This window comes from Triturus cristatus, chromosome 6, assembly GCF_964204655.1.
Source record: "Triturus cristatus chromosome 6, aTriCri1.1, whole genome shotgun sequence".
Taxonomy (NCBI): domain Eukaryota; kingdom Metazoa; phylum Chordata; class Amphibia; order Caudata; family Salamandridae; genus Triturus; species Triturus cristatus.
In genome coordinates, this window is record NC_140589.1 from 1,327,457,897 (window position 1) to 1,327,482,128 (window position 24,232).

A 24,232-nucleotide genomic window follows, 5' to 3' on the forward strand; every position below is an offset into this window, starting at 1 on the left:
TCTGTATACAACAAGTAAATCTCACCCTCCGAAGAAACAGTTATGTGGAGATAACCTGTTGGACATCAGATGTCTCTTAAATCCTACAGGAAGTGAACTCACTTGCTAATCTCATCCCCATAATAACATGTCCAGAATTTTATACTTGCTCACCAGTAATCTCGGATTTGTGGCCTCAAACTCTAACAATAAACCAATTGTAATATCTGACCAAACCTGCATCACCTTGAACATATAATTGTCTACTAAATGTCCTACTACTAAGACCTGGAGAATGAATGAAGAGGGTACTAAGAACTCTGCTAAAATCACAGCCATTAGACCTAAACATGGGAACCTTCTTGTGGATCCTGACAAAATATTGGACTCCATTTACTCCTATGCTGAACCAAATGGGGAATGTCATACTGGTAGATGTAAAACCTAGCTTGATGAATTGAAATGCCCTAGTGTGCCAAGTGATCTACAAGAAAGTGTTAATAATATAAATCATAATCAATCAAGTTCCTCCGACACAAAGGCCCTGGGTCCCGATGGACTTTCGGCCGCCACTTACAAGACATTTCATGATGCTTTAGTACCTCATTTAATGGAACTTTTTGATCACTTAACCTCTGGCAAACTCAGGCACGGCTTTGGAAGCACACATTAGTGATCCTCAAAGAAACTAAAGACCCATTAGAACAAATCAAGGTCTGATCTCTACCTAACAAAGACTATAAAGTGTTTGCTAAAGTACTGGCTCTATGCTTGGAAAAAATTCCCCCTATTACTGATTCACTGCACTCAAACTGGCTTTCTGAAGGGGAGAATGGCAGCGCACCTTCTTGCATGTTATTGAAAAGGCAAAGCTGTTACCTTCTTCCGCCATGGCCCTTTACTTGGAGAAGGCCTTTGGCAAAGTTTATTTCTCTTTCCTCTACCCAGTATTAAACAAATGAGTTAGGCGAGAGATTTGTTTGTACCTTTTCAAGGAGCCAGACACGATTGCCCCTTGTCGCCTGGGTTTCTTCTCAATATAGACCCCCTCCTCCCCCCAATCCCTATTAGAAACCATACTGCTATAAAAGGTATTCCTTTTCCAGTGATGACAGAAAATGTGAGGCCTATTCAGCTGATATGCTTATTTTCTCGAGTGATGATGTGGCTATACCAGAGATCCTTACAACTATCACTAAATACACTAGAGCATCAGAATATTCACTAAATAAAGAAAAAAACAATATCCTTCTCTTTAAATTTGCCTTGCCTTCAGAACAAGCCTCAGCAAGCTAATCTTCAATGTCAACCCTCATATACCAAGGTACTGAATTTAAAAAGACAATGGATGACACAAGGTAGCATATTAAAAACACACTACGGAAGAAGGTTAAAAAAAAAAAAAAACTTAGTGTTGTGGTCACCAATATCTATTAGTTGGTGGGGACAAATAGAAACTGTTAAAATGATGATGGTTACTCAAATTAACTTTATTATGGCCATGTTTCCTCTGAAACTTTCAGATCCCATAAATCTGTAAACAATCTAATCTCAGCCTTTCTACAGAAAGAAAAGAGCCACAATATATCTGTAGAACCTATGCATTAATACGTTTAAAGGTTGTTTGGGCCTAACAAACATTCTCCACTATCGAACAGCTTTCTTAGTGAGACAGGTCATCTGGTGGATAAACTTGAGCTCTCCTCGCCACCCGCTGTGGATAGATATTGAAAGTGACCTGGTTAAACCCCTTTCCTTATTAAATATGTCTACTATAAAACTCCTGAAAGTTACTCATTCTGTCCTGATCATTACGGATACCCCAGTGGCAGTTATGTCTCTGGATAAATATTTCACTACTGAGGTGCAGAACTCTGAATCTGCCTCACTCTGGCTCAGTCCAGGTATCACAAACTCAAAATGCTTTTCTATAAGGACTAGGCTGATCTTGGCATTCTTATGATCAAATACCCTGGATCGTCTGCTAACCAGATTTCCTTTGCAATGTTAAAGAGAGTTAACCTTCACCCACAGGAATTCTACAGTTCCTTGATGCTGAAGGTTGCTCTTAGAAAGATGAAGCACAGTCACCCATTTAACTGCCTTAAAGTCCTAGAAACCCTGATAAACAAGTCTCACACTGCTTCTCTGATCTACAAGTTTATAGATACACATCACACCTATCAATAAACATATTCAAAGCAAATGGGACGATTATTTTACTCATTAACCTGCCCTTCCACATCCTACTGGGAAACAATATGGGATTCCCTGGTGGGTCAGAACCTTTCACCTTTACTTCAATAATGTAAATACTGGATAATTCATGGGTCCTTTTGGATTCCTGCAAGTCTTTACAAGCTTGGTCTGTCGAACTGCAATCTCTGCTTACACTGTGGTGAGTCCCCAGGTGACTTAAATCACTTATCTTTTTACTGCACAAAAAAGATTGAATACATCTTAAAGAACATCTTTGTAATGAGTCTAAATCATATGATTGTTGTTGCCCTTGGTCCAATGTCTTTTGCACACATTGTGCAGCTTGACAGTTGGGGCCTCTCCCTCTTAAGCCTATTGATTACAATAGGTATCAAGATTGTTTTGGCAAGTTGGAAAAACCACGATAATATATCTTATCATGCTTAGTGGACTTGGATATGCTTTGCTTGAAGTGCTTACAATATTATCCACAAACGTACCTTCTGTACCAAATTTTCCTGGCTACTATTGTTGAAGCTAGACCTGTGTTTAAAAAAGATACCACCATAGACTCTCCCTTGCCGATGTGTTTTGCCCCATATGTTTTATCACTCCTTCCATTGGGAGCGTCCAACTCATATTTTAGCTCTTCCCCTCTTTCCCTGCTCCTAATTATTTCTCCTCCTCTCCTTTTCATTATTCCATACATGTCTCCTTTGTATAGTTTTCTTCTGTGCATGTCGAGTTTTCTTCTTCTCACAATTTCTTTTGTTTCCATATAAGCATTTACTGTTCTTATACAGGTCTTCGCTTTGCTTGTTGTGTTGTAAGAATGTCCTATGCCGAAACGTTTTTGATATCTCCAATAAAATAACATTTTTGGGAAAAGGCTCATTTTACAGTAGTGATTTCAGGGACCCCCATTTAACCACTGTTTGTTTGATACTGGAGGCTTCTATTGCTCTGATTGTTTTGATAATTAAAATTCTAATTTTATTTGTGCTGGAGAAACTATTCTAGGGACCTTAAATAAGGCCCTATAAAAACTTTATTATGGGCAATTTCGAAATACTTCCATGGGCTGTCCCTGAAAGTTTCTGGACTTTAGGCCAGAGGTGGAACAGATTTAGTTTTTGACAATAGATTGTACGTTTTGGTGGCCCAGCATCTGCTGGTGTTTCGAGCTCATTGGGTTGCGGCTTTCATCCACACAGTTTATTCTTTCAGGTCAATTTGCCTCCTTTCAGACGTTTTTTGCCTATCCATTAGGATTGCACAATGGGTCACTGGTAGCGTGCTGAAGCAGTTCATCATCCAAATTAACTTCAGTGCTTTCTTGATCCACTCACCAAACACTCTTGCATTAGATCGTGGGGTCCTCGTTGATTTTAGCTTTAGCCAGATTATACTGAAATATTTTCGCAATTACTTAAGGATCATAAGGACTTTGGAAAATTGCATGGTGTTCGCTGCAGTAAAACGTGTCCAGTTATGTACTTTGTGCTCTATATCTCAAGCGTGGGTCCCTTGTAAGCTAGTGCTAAAGTAACTTGGTTGAAGTGTGGAAATGAGTCCTCTGAGGACAAAGGGAAATCTGGTCACCAGTAGGGAGTTTTATTTTTTATAAAGTGAAGTTTGTGTTCTGGTGTGTCAGACAAGGATATCGGGTGCAATCTGCATGATTACTGTAGGCACAGTTAATACAGATGTTATCAGGATGAGAAACTGAATTGCAAAATATTTATCTTCGAATAAATGAATTCTTCTGATCTGAAGCGTTTTAAGTTTTTCACATAGGCTTTTCCCAACAAGAGACAAGCCTGCTGAGTCTGTGATTTAAAGGGCCAGTTACACTTTTGATTTTTTTCATACTGACCCCTTATGTTTAGCTGTTTTCAAATGCCACATGAATTACTATTTTATAGTTTTTTATAGTACTTCTCGGCACTTGGTGGTTCTCTCCTAATGGAGGTACTACTTTGGTGTCTATTCAAAAGGTGAGACATCTGTGGTTGGAAGTATCTAAGAGAAGACCAAGTTACGTAACTTGTTTCTGGTGGATATTTTATCTAACCGTAGATTCCTTTCAGACTTCCCTCCTCTCTGGGCGTTGTAGTGAACATCTAGGTCTTAATAAGATTCCATGTTAGATTTTGCACTGTCTCAGTCTTTTACTGAGACTCTACGTCTAAGGGTGTGGTTTGCTTTATTGTTCCCCGAAACTAGTGGGCAGGGGAGGTGTGTAGATTTGGCTCTGAGCTGTCACTTCCAGAAACTGGGCAAAGCCAACTTGGAGTCTGATGGTATACCACCTATAAAATTTCAGAAGCAATTGTTAAAACGTTTCTGGATCCAGTCTGACTCCAAAGGGAATTAAAAACAGGAGGAATCTGTGGTTAGAGCAGTGTTTCCCAAACTGAGGGTATGTTGCAAACTGTTTTTTTTTAGTAGGTCGTAATAGTCGGAGCAAGTAGTAAAGAGGTCTTTAAATTCTGTGTGTAACTTGTCCCACTTGGTGATTCAAATACGAAGGTTAAATGCACCACTGCTTTATCCTTTTCATGAGAAAATTGGTGTTTACTTTTTTTTCCTCTTTCTGCAAAGTGAGGAGTTTTCAAAGTAAATTGTGACAATTTAGAATGTTTTTTTTTTTTTTGCTGTACGCAACAGAACCTAAATACCTATAAATGAACTGTATTGTATGCATCCAGCAGTTAAGACAGCAAAAATGTAGCACTATTTTTTGTAATTCTAACGTGTGCGGGAAACTGATATTAATAGCATCAAAACAAATCAAGACACTATCTAGGTGATAATAAATTAAATGTGAATGATGTTCACAGAAACCCAATTTCCACACATTATCATTTGAGTGCTATCTAGTTTTAGCAGTAAAACTGGACGTCAGTTCAAAATTAGTGATCAATTCAATGTAAAATGTGCTGTATGTAAATGACAATGCTCTACCACACAATGCTTTCGTTCTATTAAAAAAATCACCTACCTCGTGTCTGTTGAAGGTAGGTGGGTTGTGAAAGTTTGTGGTTCTAAAAAGTGTGCTGTGGTTCTAAACAGTTTGGGAACTACTGGGCTGTAGTATTCATCATAGTGTTGCAGAAGTTCCTTTTGGTTGGTCAGCAGCCTCCTTCAACTTGACCACTCCCTTTTTTATTTTATTTTTATCAGTCAATTGCCACCACTTCATAGCCACTCCCTCATCCTTGGTTAGTTCACTGCTGCCACCACACACCACTTTTTATTTTTTTTCATCTTCCACACCGGTCCCCTAGCCTTTTGATTGGTTCTGCAGCCGCCACATTTGTTTTTCTTTTTTGACCGCAGCCTCCAACAACACCTATGTATATTTTGGGTTTGACAGCTGCCACATGGGCCAGCCAGACAATTCCTTGTAGAATGGGTTGAAAATGTGGACTACGCCCAAGTTGCTATGTAAAATGTTGCAAGACAAATGCCAAATTAGCTATGTCAGTGCTTTTAAACATGTTTAAAGCTAAACTAAATGATGCATTGGTACCTTTAGTTTGCTAGTGTGTTAAACACTCTTCTACAGTGCATGTTTTTTGTTGAACATTTTTTTTGTTTACACTTTGTGTGGTCTTTCTCTGTTGCAGGATGAGTCTAGTTGGATGGGCGGACTGAATGAACCCTTAACTGGATTTACGTGGAGAGGTGGATGCGAGCGAGAAACAACTGGGATACAAGTCTGGAGTGAAGTTTTCCAGATTACAAAACCAGATGGAACTCAGGTAAAGAGCAACTTTTGGTACATGTAGACTGCTTCATTGTATACTGTAGAACTTTGTGTCTCGTAAATCACAATGTATACTCGGGAAAGCACAGGGTAGGTATGCACTTGTATTTCAAGCTATATTTTAATGAAAACTTCAGAAAGAGAAGAACATCAGAATGCGCTTTCTGAGCTTTGGGTGTCAGATTTACAGTTTTTTGTTGTTTTTGTTTTACAAACTACCAAGATGGAATGTTTATGTATAGGTAAGGGACCGCTTAATTTTGCAACATAGATTTGTTTTGCTGGAGTTTTGGTGAGCACAGAATTTTGATAATGGAAAAATGCCTACTGATTTTTACTCTCTACTGGTACTTGGAAATGAGCGGCTATTACCAGTGAGTTTTCTTTTTTTCTCCTTGTGAATGCAAAACCATACAACTGCAGTGCATTGGCTTGCCTTCCCACTGGCTACAGCCTTGTTGGCTGCAGGGACAAAAGCAACATTATTCTGCTAGAGACATAGCTGTAGGTTCCTCACCTTTTGGCTATTCCCCAGGCGTCAGACTGGATCTGGAAACTTTCAGCAGTAACTCTGCGTGTCAGTAGGTGGCACTATGTGGCTTCACAGTAACACCGTTCTGCTCCAAAAATGACATGCAGAGCCTGTATAGTTTCTAATTCCGCAAGCTGACCTCTTTTTCTTTCTTTACGCGCCGTCAAACGTGATCGTCGGCGCTCTCTGGGCTGATTTGACTCGATATTTTGTATCCAAATTTCTTAGTTTGCAAGGGATGCCTCCACAAAACCGACAGGTTTTAAGCCCTGCATGTACTGTCACAAACAAATGTCTGTGTTAAATGCCCATTGGGGGCCTGGGGATCCAGTCATGACTCTAAATCCTTCAGTGACTGCGCATCGAACCCAAAGGCCATACAGGCGCGCGAGGCAAAGCTTAATATCGCCAAGCACTAGACTCTGCGAGGAGACGGGTTTAAGTCATGGTCCAAATCCGACGTTCGTACTGCTCCCACTTCAGGAGATGCCTAAGCCATTCCATAGGCTGGTCTGTGTTAAGATAGAAATCTTCAGGCAAGTTAAACACAAAACCTAACAGTTTGAAGTGGGACTTTGTCTTCTCTAGCCACCCCCACATGCTCACTCGCATTTTCCTTAGCAGTCGCATGGGTGTCACCGTGGTTCCTGAACTTGCTCCCAGAGTCGCTAGTCTTCGAAGCCGATTGCGCATCCGCTTCCGGCACAACCAAGGTTTTCGGGACGGTCTGCCACTCCACAGCACATCGAGGAGTTCTGCCTGTATTGGCTCTGACTTTTTGGATCCTTGCGGACTCCTGGCACACCGACATGCCTTCCATCTGGAGTACCTCCAGTAGGTTCGCCCTTGGTGCCAGTTGCCCACCGAGCCAGTCGCAACACATCTTGCCCTGATAACTACCCTGCGTGCGGTGACCTGGTTCACGCCGGTCCTTGAAACTTTGAGTTGGTGCTGAATCCATTGATGACAGACAAGGAGATAGCCATACTACTCTGTGTTGGCACCATTCTGGCGTTGATCGTAGTCACTCCAGACAACAGTTGAGGCGCTGCTTCCCTCAATTGGACTGCTGCCTCCAGAAGGGAGAACACACATCCTACTCTACCTTTTTGTCACGACACGGACAATGATTGACATGGGTGATGTGGTCGCTCAGCTCTATCAAGACGACAGTTGATAGAAGTTGCAGGAGACTGGTGGTCTGTCTCCTCTGAAATGGGTCTTCTCTCACCCTCCTTGTCCAGCTACTAAGGAATCGGCTTCCTAAGCCATGATAATGTGTAGGTCAGCCGAAGTCCTTGGTCTCCAGCTCTCCACATTGGAGATCAAGACTAATGTTTGACAGACGTTTTCCAGCTGGGGCGGACATCCTCTGAGCCCCTTCTGCCATTTAATGAGGCACTAACGTGTATCTTTTTTGAGATTTGGATCAAACCTTGCCCCGGTTGACACTCACCTAGTGAGATGCCATTGTCCTAACCTAGGCGTCCTGGTGTTCCTCTCTCAGCACCCTTTTCCTTAAAGTTTAGTGACTCAGGGGTCCACAAGCAGATCTAACCCCAACACATTTCTGACTACTCCCCTCAGTCGTGAGTCCAAATGGGTGGAGACATTTGGAAGTGAGTTTTTTTTCTTCCACCAGCCTGGCTCTCTGGTCAGTAAATGCCAGCTGCCTCCTGGTTCAAAATTCCTGTGCATTTTGGGGCCTGGTTGCTCAAGTCCTCCCTGGTGTCCCTGAAGGCCTGCCCTTGTCCAGGCCATCCAAAGCAGTCGTGATGTGGGCAGGTTCGCAATTCGTTCTGTCTTGAAAACCACCGATTCCATCGGGCAAGCCATTGGCACCAGTGTAGGCATTTGCCGCAATGCATGGCTGAGATCGACCAGGTTCTGAGATGATGTCCAGTCCTCCATTATCGACATGCCATTTGACTGGACTCGCCTATTTGGGGACAAGTCTGATTCTGCTTTAGTGTGATTTAAAGGGAGCAGAGCTACTGCACACTCTGGATTTATCTGCCTACCTCGCTAACAGCACCAACCTTATTGCTCCTTTCACAGTTTGGTAGCTGTCCCATACTGCCTGCTTGTCCAGCCACAGCGAGGAACCAAGCAGTTTCGCAGTCGAGGCTGTCGGGCCCCCTGCCGATAAGGTCAACAAGCCACCAAATCCACTGCCCACCCCCACCCTGTAGCCCCACCTGCAAAACCCCGTTAGCATGCCCTTAGGGAAGCATAGCCTTCATCCTGTTTTAGACCTGCACCCTCTCAAAGCCTTCCTCCAAAATGCGAAATTCAAAATGCTTACGCTGGTCCAGGCCTTGTCTGCCCTTGACCATGAGGACTGGATTGTGGCTTTGGACCTGCAGGATTCCTCTTTCCATATACCTGGCCTGCCGACTCATCGGGGATGCTGCCAGTTCATGGTGGGACAGGAGCATTTTCAGTTGCTGTGCTCTCCTTTGGTCAACTAGCGCCCCTCTGGTGTTCACAAAAATGATGGTGATATTGGCAGCACACCTTCGGAGGTCAAGGGTGCCAATCTTCCATTACCTTGACAACTGGCTGTTGAAGACAAGCTCGCCCCCGGCATTCACAAACCACCTCCAGACAAAAGCAAACTTTGTCATCTTTGGGGTTCACGATCAACGTGCGGAAGTTACACCTCACTGCTTTTCATATGCTCCCCTATTTTGGAGTTTCCCAGGAGTCTCTTGCTGGGAGACTCATTCCACCTCAAGTGGAACTTTATACTCCGGTATGCCTTTTCACCAATACCACTCCTACCCAAGTTCTCAATAAGATGAGGACAGGCTGGATCCAGGTCATTCTAGTGGGTCCGTACTGGGCCTTGAGAGTTTGGTATGCGGAATTCCTGGGCTTGAGCAGCTTTCCTTTGAACTGGCTACCCCTCCTAATGAACTGTTGTTGCAGCAGCAGGGCTGAGTTCTGCATCTGGGTCTTTACAATCTCCACCTTCATGCTTGGAGTTTGAGCAGTGAAACCTGAACACATTCAAAGGCGTTTGTTGTCATCTTGGGTACAGTTTTAGTTGATGCGTCTCAACGAAAGCTATACCCATCTGTCTTTGGGGCAAATTGATGGCTTGATGCAGCATTCACTAGATAGACCCCCTTCAGACAACCTCTCAGATGTTTTGTTATTTGTTTTGGCCCTAGCCTGGGAAGTCTTTGCTCTGGGCGCAGTTAAAAAGTACCTTTCGAAACCTCTGGCTTTTTAGGGTTGCCTGATCAGCCTTCATTGTTAAATTCTCCAGTTGTTATGCAACATTTGTTTCATCCCTCTCCCATTCATGCCACAGTGGGACGTTAACTTGTCCTTACTTTACTGGACTTCATTCAAGCCACTTCACAGCTGCCCTGAGCAAATGTTTACCCTTCAGACTGGGCTTCTCATTGCTATTACATCGGCACATTAGGTAAGTGAGCTTCAGGCTCTCTCCATTTACCACCTTCTTCAAGACAAACTGGTTCTACGGATGTGAGCATCCTTCTTACCAAAGGTGTGGGGTGCCGTTTCACAGAAGGCAAACCGTTACCTTGCTGGTGTTCTATGCTCCACCTCACCCCTCCAAGGAGGAGGAAAGACTCCACTGGTTGGAACTCAAGAGAGCACTTCGCTTTAGCATACATCGTACCAAAGAGCACTGGGGGAACGATCAGCTCTTCATGGGGTTCTCTGGAGTGCTAAAAGGCACAGCAGTACAGAGGAGGACCATTAACCCCTGGATCCTGCTCTGCATGAAGATCTTTTGCGCAATGGCTAAAATTCAGCTTCCGGAAGGACTGCATGCTCCTTCTAAGGCCAAAGCTGCTACCACTACATTGGCAAACAAAGCACTATTGTCTGGACAGTCGGGTTCACCAAGAGGGACTTGTTGCCTGCTCAATCCTGCAAGACTGGTTTGAGTACATTCAACTCCCCGCCACTTCCCCTGCTCCATATAGGTCCTGCTTTGGTATCTATTCAGAAGGTGAGGAATCTGCAGCTAGAAATCTCCATGAGAACAGGCTACTTATCTTCGTTAACCCTCTTTCTGGTAGAGACTCTAGCTGCAGATTCCTCACGATCCTACCATCCTTCTCGCTCACTCAGAGTAGAGTCCCTCCTATAATAAGGTCCCAAGTGTAGGAATCTGTGCACTGGTCACACCAATTTACTTTAAGGCTCTGCAGCTGGGGGCATGGTCTTGAAAGCAATTGACGTTCACGCATGGGAGTGGCGCATATATAGGCCCGCATGACCTTTCTGAAGTCGAACGGCGTCTGTGTGGAGCCACACAGCGCCAAATAACAGCATGCAGAAGTACTGCTGAAATGTTTCTAGATCCGTTCTGACAGCTGGGGAATATTGAAAAGGTGAGCAATCTGCAGCTAGATAGTCACTACCAGAAAGAGTGTTACCAAAGGTAGGTAACTTGTTTGTCTTGTTTGATTGTACCCTTGTGTAAGCCATGATGGAGTTTCACATTCATCAAAGTAGTCTCCGTAAAACAAAGTTACTCTGTTAATTGTTTTCTGAATTCCTGTTTATGGATCAACTGTTTATTAGTTTTTCAATTTAGTTGAATTAAAAAAAAAACAACATAGTCACGCTGTTAGACCTGGTACCATTGGCGTCAGTCTCCCTTCCATTTTTTCTGATTGCCTCCTTTGTTTTTGATATGTTTTGCTGGTTTAGATGCTTTGGGCACTGTGCCACTGCTATACAGTGCAAGTTCTCCCTATGTTAAATTGATGTGTTAATTAGTGACTCCATGATTGGGTTGTTTGATTTACTTGTCAGATCCTAGTACAGTGCACCTTGTGTGCCCAGGGCTTGTAAATCAAATGCTTCTGGTGGGCTTGCAGCACTGGTTGTGCCACCCACAGAAGCAGCTTGTAAAGTGTCTCAGGTCTGCCATTGCAGAGCCTATGTGCAGTCTGGTACTGCCATGTTGACTGACCAAGTGCACCCACATGCCAGTCCCTAAATCTTCCCTTTTCTTCATATCAGACACCCCTATGGTAGACCCAAGGGCAGGGTGCATTGTACGTATAAGATAGGACATGCCCTGGTGTGTGTGGCATGTCCTAATAGTGAATTACAGCCATTTTCGTTTTTCACTATTGCAAGGCTACCTGTTCCCCATAGGCCAGAATGGGCAGTTTGATTATTACATCTTAGAATCCTAACTGACTCAGGGAACATGATAGAAATTCGAGTTTAGTATGCCTGAACTCTGAATGATAAAATACATCTTTTAGTGAAGTTGGTTTTAACATTCTGTGTTTGAAAATACCACTTTTAGAAAGTAGGTATTTTCTTGCTCAACTGTCCAAGCCTGCCTCTGCTAGGTTGTGTATTGTGTGTCTGGTTCTGTGAGTGGCAGGGGATGGGGGATTCAAGGAGAGAGGGTGAGTCAGCATAGGGCTGAATAGAAAGATCTGCATGTAGATAGGTGGGAGGAGTTGCATCTGGGACCTGAATAGGGCTGTGCCTTCCCTCCACAATGCTGGCTCCACCTCCTGTGATGCGTCTGATGTCTCTGCCCTGCACTCTGAAAGGAAAGGAGTCTGTTCAACAAAGTGCTCCAGGACTGACCAGAACTGGTTTGGACTAGGCAAAGGCCTCTCTGCCTTCAGAGAACAAAGAGAAAAGTAGTATAAATATGGGGACCCAGACCCCAAGACTTTAGATCACTTCTGGAACAACAAGACAAAACCTCTGCCAAGGAGAAGAACCAAAGGAAGCTGTAGGAGTGGACTGCCCCTCTGCCAGTGTGCTGTGTTGCTGGGTTGGCCTACAGTGGTGTCTTCAGTGCCAAGGAGAGAAGGAACTTTTGTGTGTACTTCATCATCTTGCATAATATTTCTCCAAGGGCTTGAACTTGTGCTTGCCTCCTGCTGAAGTCTCAGGGACAACAGACTTCACCACCAGCTCCCCTCTGAATTTCCTTGCTGGGAATTTTATCTGCAGAAGCCTGCGTGTTGCTGGGAGCTGGAAGCGCGACACAACAAGAAGCGTGCCGCCGCCGTAGCTGTAGTCATTGCATCGCCGGAGAAGCGTGCCTTCGTCGCAGCTGTCTGCTGTTTCATCACCGGAGAAGCGAGCTGCAACCGTGAGGGTCGTCATCGTAGAAGCGTGTCGCAGGGCCTGTCGCGGCTCGAAACTACAGAGTCGACGCAAGGCTGCCAGGGCGTGCCCGCATAGTCTCAACATGGTCGCATCAAGGGCGCCATCTTATCACATCGCACCGGATTGTCGCATTGCATCGAGGCGCCATCTTGCCGCATCACAACCGGGCAGCAGCACGAGAATCTACGCATCACCTCTCCGGTACGGATCAAGACTCATCCCCTACTCTGCGCAAGCATTGAGGCGCGACGCATAGTCTCCCCCGAAGCAAGGAACCGACGCATCTCCAACGCTGCGAGCCTTTTGTTTATTTTGCGTTACGCATCCAGGTACTTTTGTGAGAACTGTCGCATTTACCATCAAATTGAACTAAGTTAATCCTTCCATCGTTAAGTCCATTTTGAGTACAGTATTGTGGATTTTTTCGTTTGTGGTCTTGTGTTAAGTCTATATAAAGAATACTTATTTTTTATAAAGCCTGTGTAGTGTCCATTTGTAGTGTTTTCACTGTATTACTGTATGTGTTCACAAATTAACACACTGCCTCTGACATAAGCCGGTCTGCTCGTGCCAAGCTACCAAGGGTGTGAGCAGGGGTTAACCAGTAGTGTAATCCCCTTTCCCTGACTTAGAAGCCACGGTCCCTTTTTGGTCAAAGGTACCTACCTCTGCCAACTAGAGATCCCAAGTTCTAACACACGCCTATAACCCAGAGGTGACAAATGATAAACTCCACCCCCTAGACTCGGCCCTCCTTCCCCTCACCCTAACACACACAGCATAAGGAAGTTTTTTAATGGGATAGACAAGAGCAGGCCCTAAATGATCACTTTGTGTGAAAAGACCCAAACAATCTGCACTGTGTGAGAGCCCCCTCAGTCTACCATCTGCATAACTCTTCAATAGTTTGGGCGGGAAATCTGTCAGAGGCTAGGAATTGTATAGAACGGGCCCATAGCCCCTGAAAGGTCTCTTCTTTGTTTTCAGATACCGTGTTTCACTGCTCTATTACTGAGAGGTCATTCCCGATCAGCAATTGTATTTGTTCCCCAGAACATAAGTATAGTTAGATGTGCTGCACAAAGAACTATGGCAATCTGTCTTCCCCTCATGGAGTGTAATGAAAACGTCATTTCACATGAAAGGCCTAACAAAGTGTAAGCTAGGATGCAAGGTATTTTTGTTGCGCAGACAATCCATGTCCCTTAACGCTGGGTCCCAACGGCTGCATAGTTTGCAAGAGTTCCAGAGTAGGTGCAGCAGAGTCACACTTCTACTGGATTCTCTCCAACAGACTCTGGATTTCTCCTGAGCGCAGGCTTGGATCAGGGCCAGAGTCAGATACTAAAATGAAGTAATATTCACCTTTGTCTCCCTCCAGCTGCTGAGTATGCTGTTGTACGGGATCTGTAAAAAAAAACAACAAAAAAACGCATGTCCTCCCACTCTTTGTGAGTTTGCAACCTAGTTCCTGTTTCCATCTCCTCTGGCCAGATGACTTCTCTTTAGGTGTGACATGCATCAAGGTAATGGTAAGGTCAGCTAATAGGTGCTTATCCTCAGTTTTGGCATGTAACCACTTCTCAAATTTGAGCAAGTATCTACTAACCTTGGGTTTCATGGTTTTGGCTATGAGCTAGTGTCTGACCTGATTTTATGCATCCTTTCATTTTTTAAAGTCCAGACTCGCATTTCAGTAATTTCAAAAGGAAAAAAGACTCTCTGTATCAAAGAGTTGGCAGGCCATTTTACATTCAGCCTCTTGCCACAACCTGAAGGCATCTGTATGAAAAGTGAGAATGAACTCTGGATTAGCAATAGAGGTCAAAGGGGATGGAAAGGAAGTGGGTTGTTTCGTGACCAGCACTAGATCCCAGACTGTGAAAGTGGTTCTGGTTACCGTAAAAGAGTGCATCCCCAAGGTCTATTGCCTCTTGGCAACCAAGGGACATTTCATAAGTGCATTTCTACCACATGTTGATCATTACCAGTGTGGTTCAGTCTTTTCTGTGCTCCATTCTACCATATAACGTAGCTGTGGCACTTGATGAAAATATTCCACTTGGGGGTTGCCCAAGCCGCCCTCTCTAGGGTGTCGATAAGGCGTGTTGTGGTATATTCAATGCCTAGCTACTTTCCAAATATATAGGTGTTTAAAAAATGTCCGTGGTGCTTGCAATGGTAGATGCTGAAATACAAAATGCATTTTTTGGTAAGGTTTTGATTTTTATCGCAGCAGTCCTGTTCAAACATGAAAGATTATATTCGGACCATATATCAAAGTCCTGCTTAATCAACGGTAGTAGCTCTTTGTAGTTAAGGGACAAAGTTGTGTTTAGGGAGGCTGATATGCATATGCCCAGGAATAAGAATGAGTGGGCTGCTGATTGCATAAGAAATTGTGCTTGGAGAAGTTGTTTGGGTATGGGAACAGTTCAGACTGAGGAGGGATGATATTTGTAAATTTGATTTAAAGCTCAAGACATCACTGAATGGACATCTGGGCTACCAAGGCAGGCAATGAATTGATGGCGTCTGTAAGGGACGCCACAACTCCATCTACCTCTAGGCAGAGTTTAACAGTTGTGTGTCATTCTGATCCCTTCAGTAGCCGGTTTGAGTCTCATCCTTTGCGTGAATAGCTCTATATACAGTACAAAAAGTAAACGCAAATGCAGGCAGCCTTGCCTCATGCCGTGCTGTTAGGGGAACAGAGGGCACGCCAAGCCATTGACTCACTCTAGTGCTGAGCATGCAATAACAGTAGGCGATCCACCGCAGAAATTTATCAACAAAACATTTGTCTCTCTAGCAGTTAAGGATTGTGGACTCTAGCAAACACTTTTTCAGCATCAATACTAAGTATTAGGTCCAGCACTCATGCCTTTGTACTTTGCCAGTGATGTGTAGGATGCGTTTGGTATGCATTATCTGCGCATTTCGTATCTGGCACAAAGCCTGCCTGCTCTGGGTCAATCGTGACCTGCATTAGGGGATTGAGTCTAGTGGCCAAGATCACCATAAATGGTTTCGCATCGACATTTAATATGGATATGGGTCTATATAAAGAGCATAAGAATATATTGTCTGGCTTGGAAAATAGTTAGAGGCCTCCAACATTCAAGGAGGTAAGGTTCCATGACTGACAAAGGAATTAAGTAGAGCTGCTGGAGGTGGGGTTCAATGGTGGCCTTAAAGCCTTCTAGAAAAGTGAAGTAAAGCCACATGACCCGGGGGATTTCTTTGGCTTTTTTCTAACTATGGCAAAGTCACCTTCGTCTGACGTAATGGGGCTAACAGGGCTTTCTGCATGTTGTAGAGCGAGCGCTGGGAGTGGGGTCTAGTTGAGGTATTTTATGTTAATATAGAACTTCTAGAGCGTACGTACACCAGCAGGTCTCTTGGCGCTATGATTTGAGTAGGAGTAAGTATCTACAAAGTTTTGGGGTAACACTTGTGCTTCATATAAGTTCTATCTGATGAAGACCTCTAGCCTTATCTTAAAATTACCTGCATGCATAAGTCTGGTTCAGGAAATTTTTATGAGCAGTACCTCTGTGCTCCAGTAGATGGCGTAGTTTGGCTCGGTGTTTCATGGTCTTCTTTGTCAGTGCCAGAAGTGATATCTGCGGAGCTTATATAGGTGGCACCCCAGCGTGCTGATGTCAGTTCTTTTGTTTCCGTGCCAGTCAGCCCAGATCAGAAGAGAGCTACCTCAAGCCATTTTTTGTCTCACCTTTTTAGACTTTTGACGAAGATTTTCGAGACTTATCTCCTGATGTGACTGGGATGTCAATGAGGAAGGCTGGCTTCAAGCCCCCTGCGGCACCTACCACTGCCTAATGTGCGTGACATACCTGCACCTAGTTTGCCTCTGGTGTCTGGAGTGCTACCCCGATGCAAAGATCTGCGTCTGTTGATGTGCCATGCACCCCAATGCCTTGCGAGAGTGATCCCTCAAGCTACTTGCCTCTCAACGTTATCCCGGTCGAGCGGACAGTCTGGGAATCAATCCCAGAGCCATTGATCTTCGTCAGTCAGTCATCCCACTTCTAGTAAGTTCCACAAGAAGTATAAGAAGTCAGAGAGGTCTTTGGCATTTCGCGGTCCGTCAAAGTCATACGCCGTGAGAGTGTAGTCTTTCGAGGCCTGGCTCCGTGGTTGAGCCTGCACCTGGACTGCCTCTGCACCTCCCTGAGGTTACAGGAGCCAGTGCGAACCTTTCCTAACTCAAACGATTTTGAGGGGATGCACCTCTTATTTATGCAGTCCATCCCTGCTGGAGTGCCTTCGGGCCCCTGGGTTTGGGAGGGACCCCCCTCCCCGCTGGTGGGTCCACCCCTGGCATCTTGGATCCCGATAGTCTCCGGTTGTACCACCTCCACCTTCCCAGATGCAGGTCCTGATGTCCACCCTCCTGGTGCCACCAACACTCTACGGTGCCGCTATCACATTCTCATCCCCTACTGCGACACAGAACCCAGGGGTGTTGCCAGATGCCGACTGGACCCATACCCTCCAGGGTGGAGCCAGACCCTTATTCCTGTGGACTAGGACTTGGGGAAGATGGGGCAGGAGCCACTGGACCCTGAAGAATACCAGTCCCTATACCTCAACAGGGACTGGTGTGAGGAATTGGCAGACACCAGTGGACTGGATACCTTCCCAGATACTGGCATGGTCTCTCCTACTGTGGCTCTCGAGACGGGAGCCTCTTAAGCTATGGTGGAGTGAAGTGCGGCCGACTGTCCTGGACATTAGTCTGCCATCGGTGGCAGTCATGACTAATGTCTTGACAGAGTTGCTTCAGTCGGGAGTTACCCTCTCAGAACCACTTCTCCCATTTAAAGAAGCCCTTACAGACTTCCTGCTCTGGGCCTGGTCCAAGCCGTGCACAGGAGCTCTTGTGAACTTGACCATTTCCTGCCGCCTTTGCCCGGCTCCAAGGGACCCTAGTTTTCTCACACAGCACCCTACCCCGAAAAGCTTGGTGATCCAAGCCTTCACTTCCCTTGTAAATCCTCTTGCATTCCCTACCACCGCACCAGATGGGGAATCCAAGAGGCTGGACACCTTAGACAAGAAAATGTATCTTGCACCAGCCTCGCACTGTGGTCCATCAGCACATCATGCATTTTTGGCTGTTATTCCCATGCACTTTGGATTCCATTGTGCAGGTCCTGTCCATGGTCCTGTAAGAGGCCCGGGCCATAACTTCCCAAGCTATGGCATACAGGAGTGATTCAGCTAAATTCACGGTCTGATATGGGCTGGATACAACCAACTTTCTAAGCAGAGCGGTTTCTTAGTCTGTGGCCTTACGATTCCACACCTGGCTAAGCACGACTGGCATTTTAGGGCATGTTCAAGCTTCCCTTATGGATATGCCCTTTGATGGCTCCTGTCTTTTCGGAGGCATGGTAGACTCTGTGCTGGAGTGCTTCAAGGACTGCAAAGCTACTGCCAGGTCCTTGGGCCTTTCTGTGACCTTCCACCAACCCCAGTCCGCCTTTCACTCCTTTAGTGGCCACTTAAGGGGCTTCCAGCCGCGTCTCTACCTGTCCAGCTATCGCAGCATGCAAGCTCCCCAGCCTCTGACAGGCAGAGGACACAGTACCCTAGATTGGGCAGCCTGAGGTTAGGCCAGTCCACCAGTTGCTCAGGTTCTCTGCCCTCTACCAAGGAGAATGGTTGGTAGCGTTGGACTTGTACGCTGCATACTTCCACGTTCACGTGTTGCTTGCCCACAGGCAATCCCTGCGGTTCATGGTGGGCCATGAGCACTTTCAATTTGCCATGCTCCCTTTTGGCCTTACCAGCGCCCCTCGGGTGTTCACCAAGGTGATGGCAGGGGTTGAAGCTCATCTGTGGAGTTTAGGGGTACCAGTTTTCCCCTGTATTGATGACTGGCTGTTGAAGGCGGGCTCACCCAAGGCAGTAATCCTGCTTTCGGTGAATCTGACTCTGAGGCTGCTGTGCCTCATAGTCTCTTGCATCCTGCTTGTGACACATGCCAGCTAGCATATACAGACTCTGCAGTGGGACCTGAAGTTCCATTGGTTGCAACATCAGGGGAATCTCAAACTTGATCCATATCTTGAAGGAAACTGCAGACCAGATCTCGAAGGAAACTGCAGAAGATCCATAGTGGTGCTTAAACTGCGATTGGGTGAGCATCCGATCTGATCTGGCAGTAGTGACGGACGTCATTCCTGTTATGAAGCGTCCATTTGGGAGGGATGGAGATCAGAGGCTTCTGATCTCCGGCAGAATCTGGACTCCACATCAACCTACTGGAACTGTGGGCGATCCGGATGGCATTGAAAGCTTTTCTACCCTCCTTCAAGTGAAGGCTGGTTCAAGTGTTCACGGACCACACCACTACCAGAAGGTACTGCAACAAACAGGTTAGGTGGGGTCATGGACCCATTCTCAAGAGGCCCTCCACTTGTGGACCTGATTGGAACATCGGGGCATATCCCTGGTGGTTCAACACTTGGTGCGCTCTCTAAATGCCGGGGCGAATGAGCTCAGCCGAAATGGCTAGCTGATCACAAATGGCGTCTCCATTTGGAAGTGGTGCATGGTCTCATCAATGGGGAGAGCTTTAGTGAGATCTGTTTGCCAGTGCTGAGGGCAATGTCAGCAGTTTTGCATGCTAGAGTTTCTAAGGCGCCTCTCACTCGGCTGCTCTTTGCCTCGAGTGGAGGTCATGCACTCCTGTACACATTTCGGCCCATACCACTCCTGCCCAAAGTTCTCAAGAAGATCAAGAACGACTGGGCCCAAGTAATCTATGTGGCTCCATACTGGGCTTGGAGAGTTCAGTATCCCAAGCTGTAGAGCATGGCCATCGGTCCTCCGATCAGGCTGCCTCTTTAGGAGCAGGGGTGGGTTCTCCAGCAGAACCTGCCAATGCTCTGCCTTCATGTGTGAAACACGTGTGTGCAGCGACAGCTGTTGGACTTCTGCTTAAAGTCTGCAATAATATCTTGGAAAACAGGCGTCCCTCCACCAAGACAGCATACACCTGCCTTTCAGGCATGTTTGTGGCATGGTGTGCAGAAAAACTGGTTAACCCCCATATCTACTCCGCTTTCCTCAAGTCCTTCTATCTTTTCTTTCTCTTGCCCAGCAGGGCTATCTTTATGCCATCTCCGCCTTTCTGCGGTCGCCAGATTAGCCATTCCTGTTCAAATCTCTTGTTGTTCATTTGTCTTTGAAAGGTCTCCAAAACCTGTTTCCACCTTAATCATGCCTCAGTGAGATCTCAATCTAGTACTTACTTTTCTGATGTGTCCTCCTTTTGAGTTACTGCATAACTGCATTTACATACCACAATAAAACTACACAGAGAGAGGGACATGAGAAGACAACGGTTCCACAGAGGTCAAACCCTTCCACAACAAACGCAACACAGCCGAACAGGCACTCCTCAGAATTAATGGGCCTTTCACCGACATTCACGATGAATCCTTCATCAACATCCCTCAACGAATGGCAAAGTCCTGCTCGAACAAACATGTCAATGTCCATGCCGGGAGCCAATCACCACATTCATCAAGAAATGGTGGGAAGAAAATCTAGAAAGTCTGCTATGCCACCAAACATAGGGGATTATTCTACAACATCCACCCAACCACGATTTATCTCTCCGCATTCATTCAACTCTCCAGACAACAGGAGCCCAACTCCTAACCTATTAAACCAGTATACCTCCCCACGAAATCGGATCCCAGTTACTCAGAAGCCAAATTCCAGCAACATTCTACAAACCATTTTCAAAGCGATACTGGATCTGAAAAATATTGCGTGCCTCACAGAACACTCTTCAAATTCCAAAATATCCAAGAGACAGTACTCCCTACATAAAAACATCACCAATGTCTCTATCAAACAGACCTAATCGACCTCAGACTCCCTTGCTACCTATCGTACGAGGAAACGCAAGTACTACTGCAATCCTACGAGACGTCACCCTTGCAACAAGGACAAGGTACATGTAATCAGCTCAGTCCCAATCGACTCCTTCAGAGAAGTCAGGCGTATTGACAGAAAATTAAATGCAAACAACCTGAAGCAAATAACACTAATCAACCCAATGCAAGACCCCATCCGGGATTCTCAGAAAAATAACACAGGGCTACTAATCAACTGCCGCTCAGCAGTAAAACAAGCATCAGACATCGCTGACCTTATCCTGAGTCAGGAGATCGAAGTCGCGATCCTAACGGAAACATGGCTCACAGAATCTTCCTCGCCATGCTTAGATCTACTTGTGCCTCCTAACTATTTTATTGTGAGGCAAGACAGGCTAAAGAAAATAGGAGGTGGTATTGCAGTTATTCATCCCTCAGAGCTCATGGTTACGCCATTGCCCGCCGACTCTTAACTCATGCGAATACCCCGCCCTCTCCATAACTAACCACGAGGAACAGCTATGCAAGGTTCATGCATTCACCCACCAGGCAAGATTGAACCTTTTATCGACCACTTAATTGAGATCATCACAGCAAACACCTCCTCACACTCCAATGACATATTCCTAAGAGACTTCAATTTACACTGGAACAATCCTAATGTTAGCCAGGTCAACGTCATCAAAGACTTCCTAGCAGACCAAAACCTAGTGCAAGCCTTCACGCTTCCAACGCATGTAAAAAGCTCCACGCTAGACTGGATCTTATCCAAAGATAAAGTTGTGAGCTTAACCTCAATCATGCCTTGTGACTGGTCAGATCATCACATAACCTTCCAAATTCCCACAGTACTAAAGAAAAGAACCACTCAACCAATCAAACCCAAACAATGGGTGAGGACCACAATGAGAAGCTGGTATTGTGCAGGAGAGATCTTCCCCCTCCCTGTAATATGACAAACGCCAACAAACTCACGGAGCACTAAAATGCGAAGATGTCACAGATAATTGACACTATAGCACAGTTAGAACTAAAACAAACATCGGACAAAGGATAAAAGCACCTGGTTCAGTGACATGCTGAATGAAGAAAGACTTAAACTGAGACTAGCAGAAAGGAAATGGAGACCGCAACCATCATCCCCACAGCTAAAACTGCTAAGAAAAACCAGAAGCGCCTACAATAAAAAATATTCTGAAGCAAAAAAAGATTTCTTAAGAACGGAATTGGAAAATGCGAAAAACAGACCTAGGAAACTATTTGAATTGGTTAAACAGCAATCAAACAAAACGTACAAATCCGCACTCGAAGTAACAAAATCTCAAATTAGCTGTGTGGAATTCGCAAATTTCTTTACATCCAAGGCCACGTTCCTGGAATATGAGCTTAAGTCAGCAGCTTCTACATGGGAGGCCTCTCAACCAAAGATTCATTCAATACCCCAAAACGAAGCTTATTGGTCTTTTGAGCTATATGACCAGAACGACATCCTGAAAACCTTATCGGCCCTTAACCCTAACAATCACTTCAACGACCCACTCCCTGCAAAATTTGTGCCATACATAGACCAGGAGATCGTCCCCAGCTGGACATCGATAGTCAATGCCTTCCGGTCTCAAGGGTCCTTCCCAGACTGTCTAAAAATGGGCCCCGTCATTCCCATCATAAAAAAAAAAAACGGAAAATCCCGCTGAACCTAGCAACTTTCAGCCAGTATCCAACATTCCCCTATTGGCTAAAGTGATTGAAAAATGTGTTCAATAACTAAGTCAGCACATATCTAAATTCCAACTACTAGACGATTGCCAATCAGGATTTAGACCAAACCATAGTACGGAAACGGCAATTCTGCACATAGTAGACGACGCATTACTCGTTCTAGACCAAAATAAAGCATGTCTGTTAATCTTGCTTTATTTATCATCCACGTTCGACACAGTTGACCACGAAATGTTGCTTGAACGTCTGGAGAACAGGATGGGTTTTTCTGGCAATGTTATTGAATGGTTCAAGTCCTACTTGAGGAAAAGATCACAAAGATTTCTGGTGAATAAGAACCTGTCAACATCATCCCCCATTCAGATAGGGGTTCCACAAGGATCAACCCTCTCGCCGTCACTATTCAACTTGTATGGGGAACCACTAACGGAAATAATCCACTGTGCCAACATCCTTTTCTACATGTACGCCGATGACACGTAGATTTACATTAAGATATCCTCCTTAGAGGAGATCAGAACAATGAACAAGGCTCTATGGGAGACGATGCAATGGCTAACAAGCAATCAGCCTAAACTAAACGCAAAAAAACTAAATTCCTCCTAATTTCCCCCACCAAAAGCCCGCCCACTAGCCAAGATTGGACCAGTTTGATCACCGCACTCAATTGCACCCGGATCATTGTAGATTCAACCAAATCTCTAGGAATAACGCTAGATTAAAGCCTGAACACGTGGTCACACATTAACACGCTGGCTAAAAATGCAAGATTTCACCTGAGCTTCATTAAGAAATAGAAATCTTTCATCGAAACGGCGGACCTCAAAATGGCAGTTCAAGCATTAGTAAACTCAAGGATCGAATACAGATGCACAACACTTTCTGGGCTCCCCAAAATTGCAACAGCACCTCTAAAAGCCTGCCTCCACGCAGCAACAAGGCTCATAACGGGGTCAAAAGATTCGACCATCTCTCTCCTCACCTGAAAGCACTGAACTGGCTACCTTATGAAGCCAGAATTCAGCTCAAACTGGCGTGCATAACACACAAAGCTCTACACTTCAAGTCACCGAGATACCTAGCGCAGAAATTGGTGATCTCTGGGGGAAACAGACAATCGAGGAGCACCAGAGACCTAGTGCTGAAACCACCGATTTTCCACAAAAAAAAAACTTACAACAGAGCGTTCCCAGGTGCCGCACCGAGAATATGGAACTTGCTACCTCCAGACATCAGAAGGCTACCCAACCATGCAAGATTCAAGAAAGAAATCAAGGTCTTATTAATGAGTAAATTCCTACCGTAAACATTACAGAGCATCCAAACATGGCGCGCTCATTCTCTTGCCCAAGGACACAAGCTCTTTTTACCAAGAGCTAATGTAATTTGTCCTTACAGGGTCTTGCTTCCCTTGAGGACATGGTTCCTCTAGTCTTACAGCCTGCAAACGTACTAAAGCGGTTATCAAAAGATGTAGCTGTGACAACTTTGAACTGGACTAGAATATTTTAAATGACATACAGAACTCTGTTCTGGAAAAGTTACCATGTCCTAAACTGTGAAGCTCTCTGATACCCTATGGGGTCAAGTTCGCGCTATACTAAACCATAAATAAACTGTCCTCTCATGCTTCTTAACATCAAGATGGTCTTCCTAGTGGCAATAACATCTTCCCAGAGTGTTGGTGAGCTCCATTCTTTGTCATTTAAGCCACCATACCTAAATATGTTCCCAGACAAGCTGGTTTTTCGCACTAGAGCTTCTTAGTCACTCCCTTTCATGTGGTCCAGTCCATCACCCTCTCTGCCTTTTATGTTCTGACCCATCCCTCTAAGGAAGAGGAGCAACTCCACCAACTAGACTCAAAAAGAGTGTTGTCATTCTATGTTGACCGCATGAAAGACTTCTGGGTGGAAGACCAACTCTTCGTGGGGTATGTTGGAGAGCAGGAGTGGAGGGTTTGTAGAAACTGACCAT

The 24,232-nt window shown here is 45.1% G+C and overlaps 1 protein-coding gene across 2 annotated transcripts in view; it reads left to right on the forward strand.

Annotated features, from left to right (window-relative positions):
- The window catches only part of ATL2 (atlastin GTPase 2), a 653,233-nt gene that overhangs the window by 274,524 nt on the left and 354,477 nt on the right, over positions 1 to 24,232 (forward strand). For both annotated transcript variants that reach the window (XM_085612325.1, XM_085612324.1), the window contains exon 3: positions 5,811 to 5,945. In XM_085612325.1, the coding sequence (XP_085468451.1) occupies positions 5,811 to 5,945 (135 nt within the window). The remainder of the gene's footprint in view (positions 1 to 5,810; positions 5,946 to 24,232) is intronic.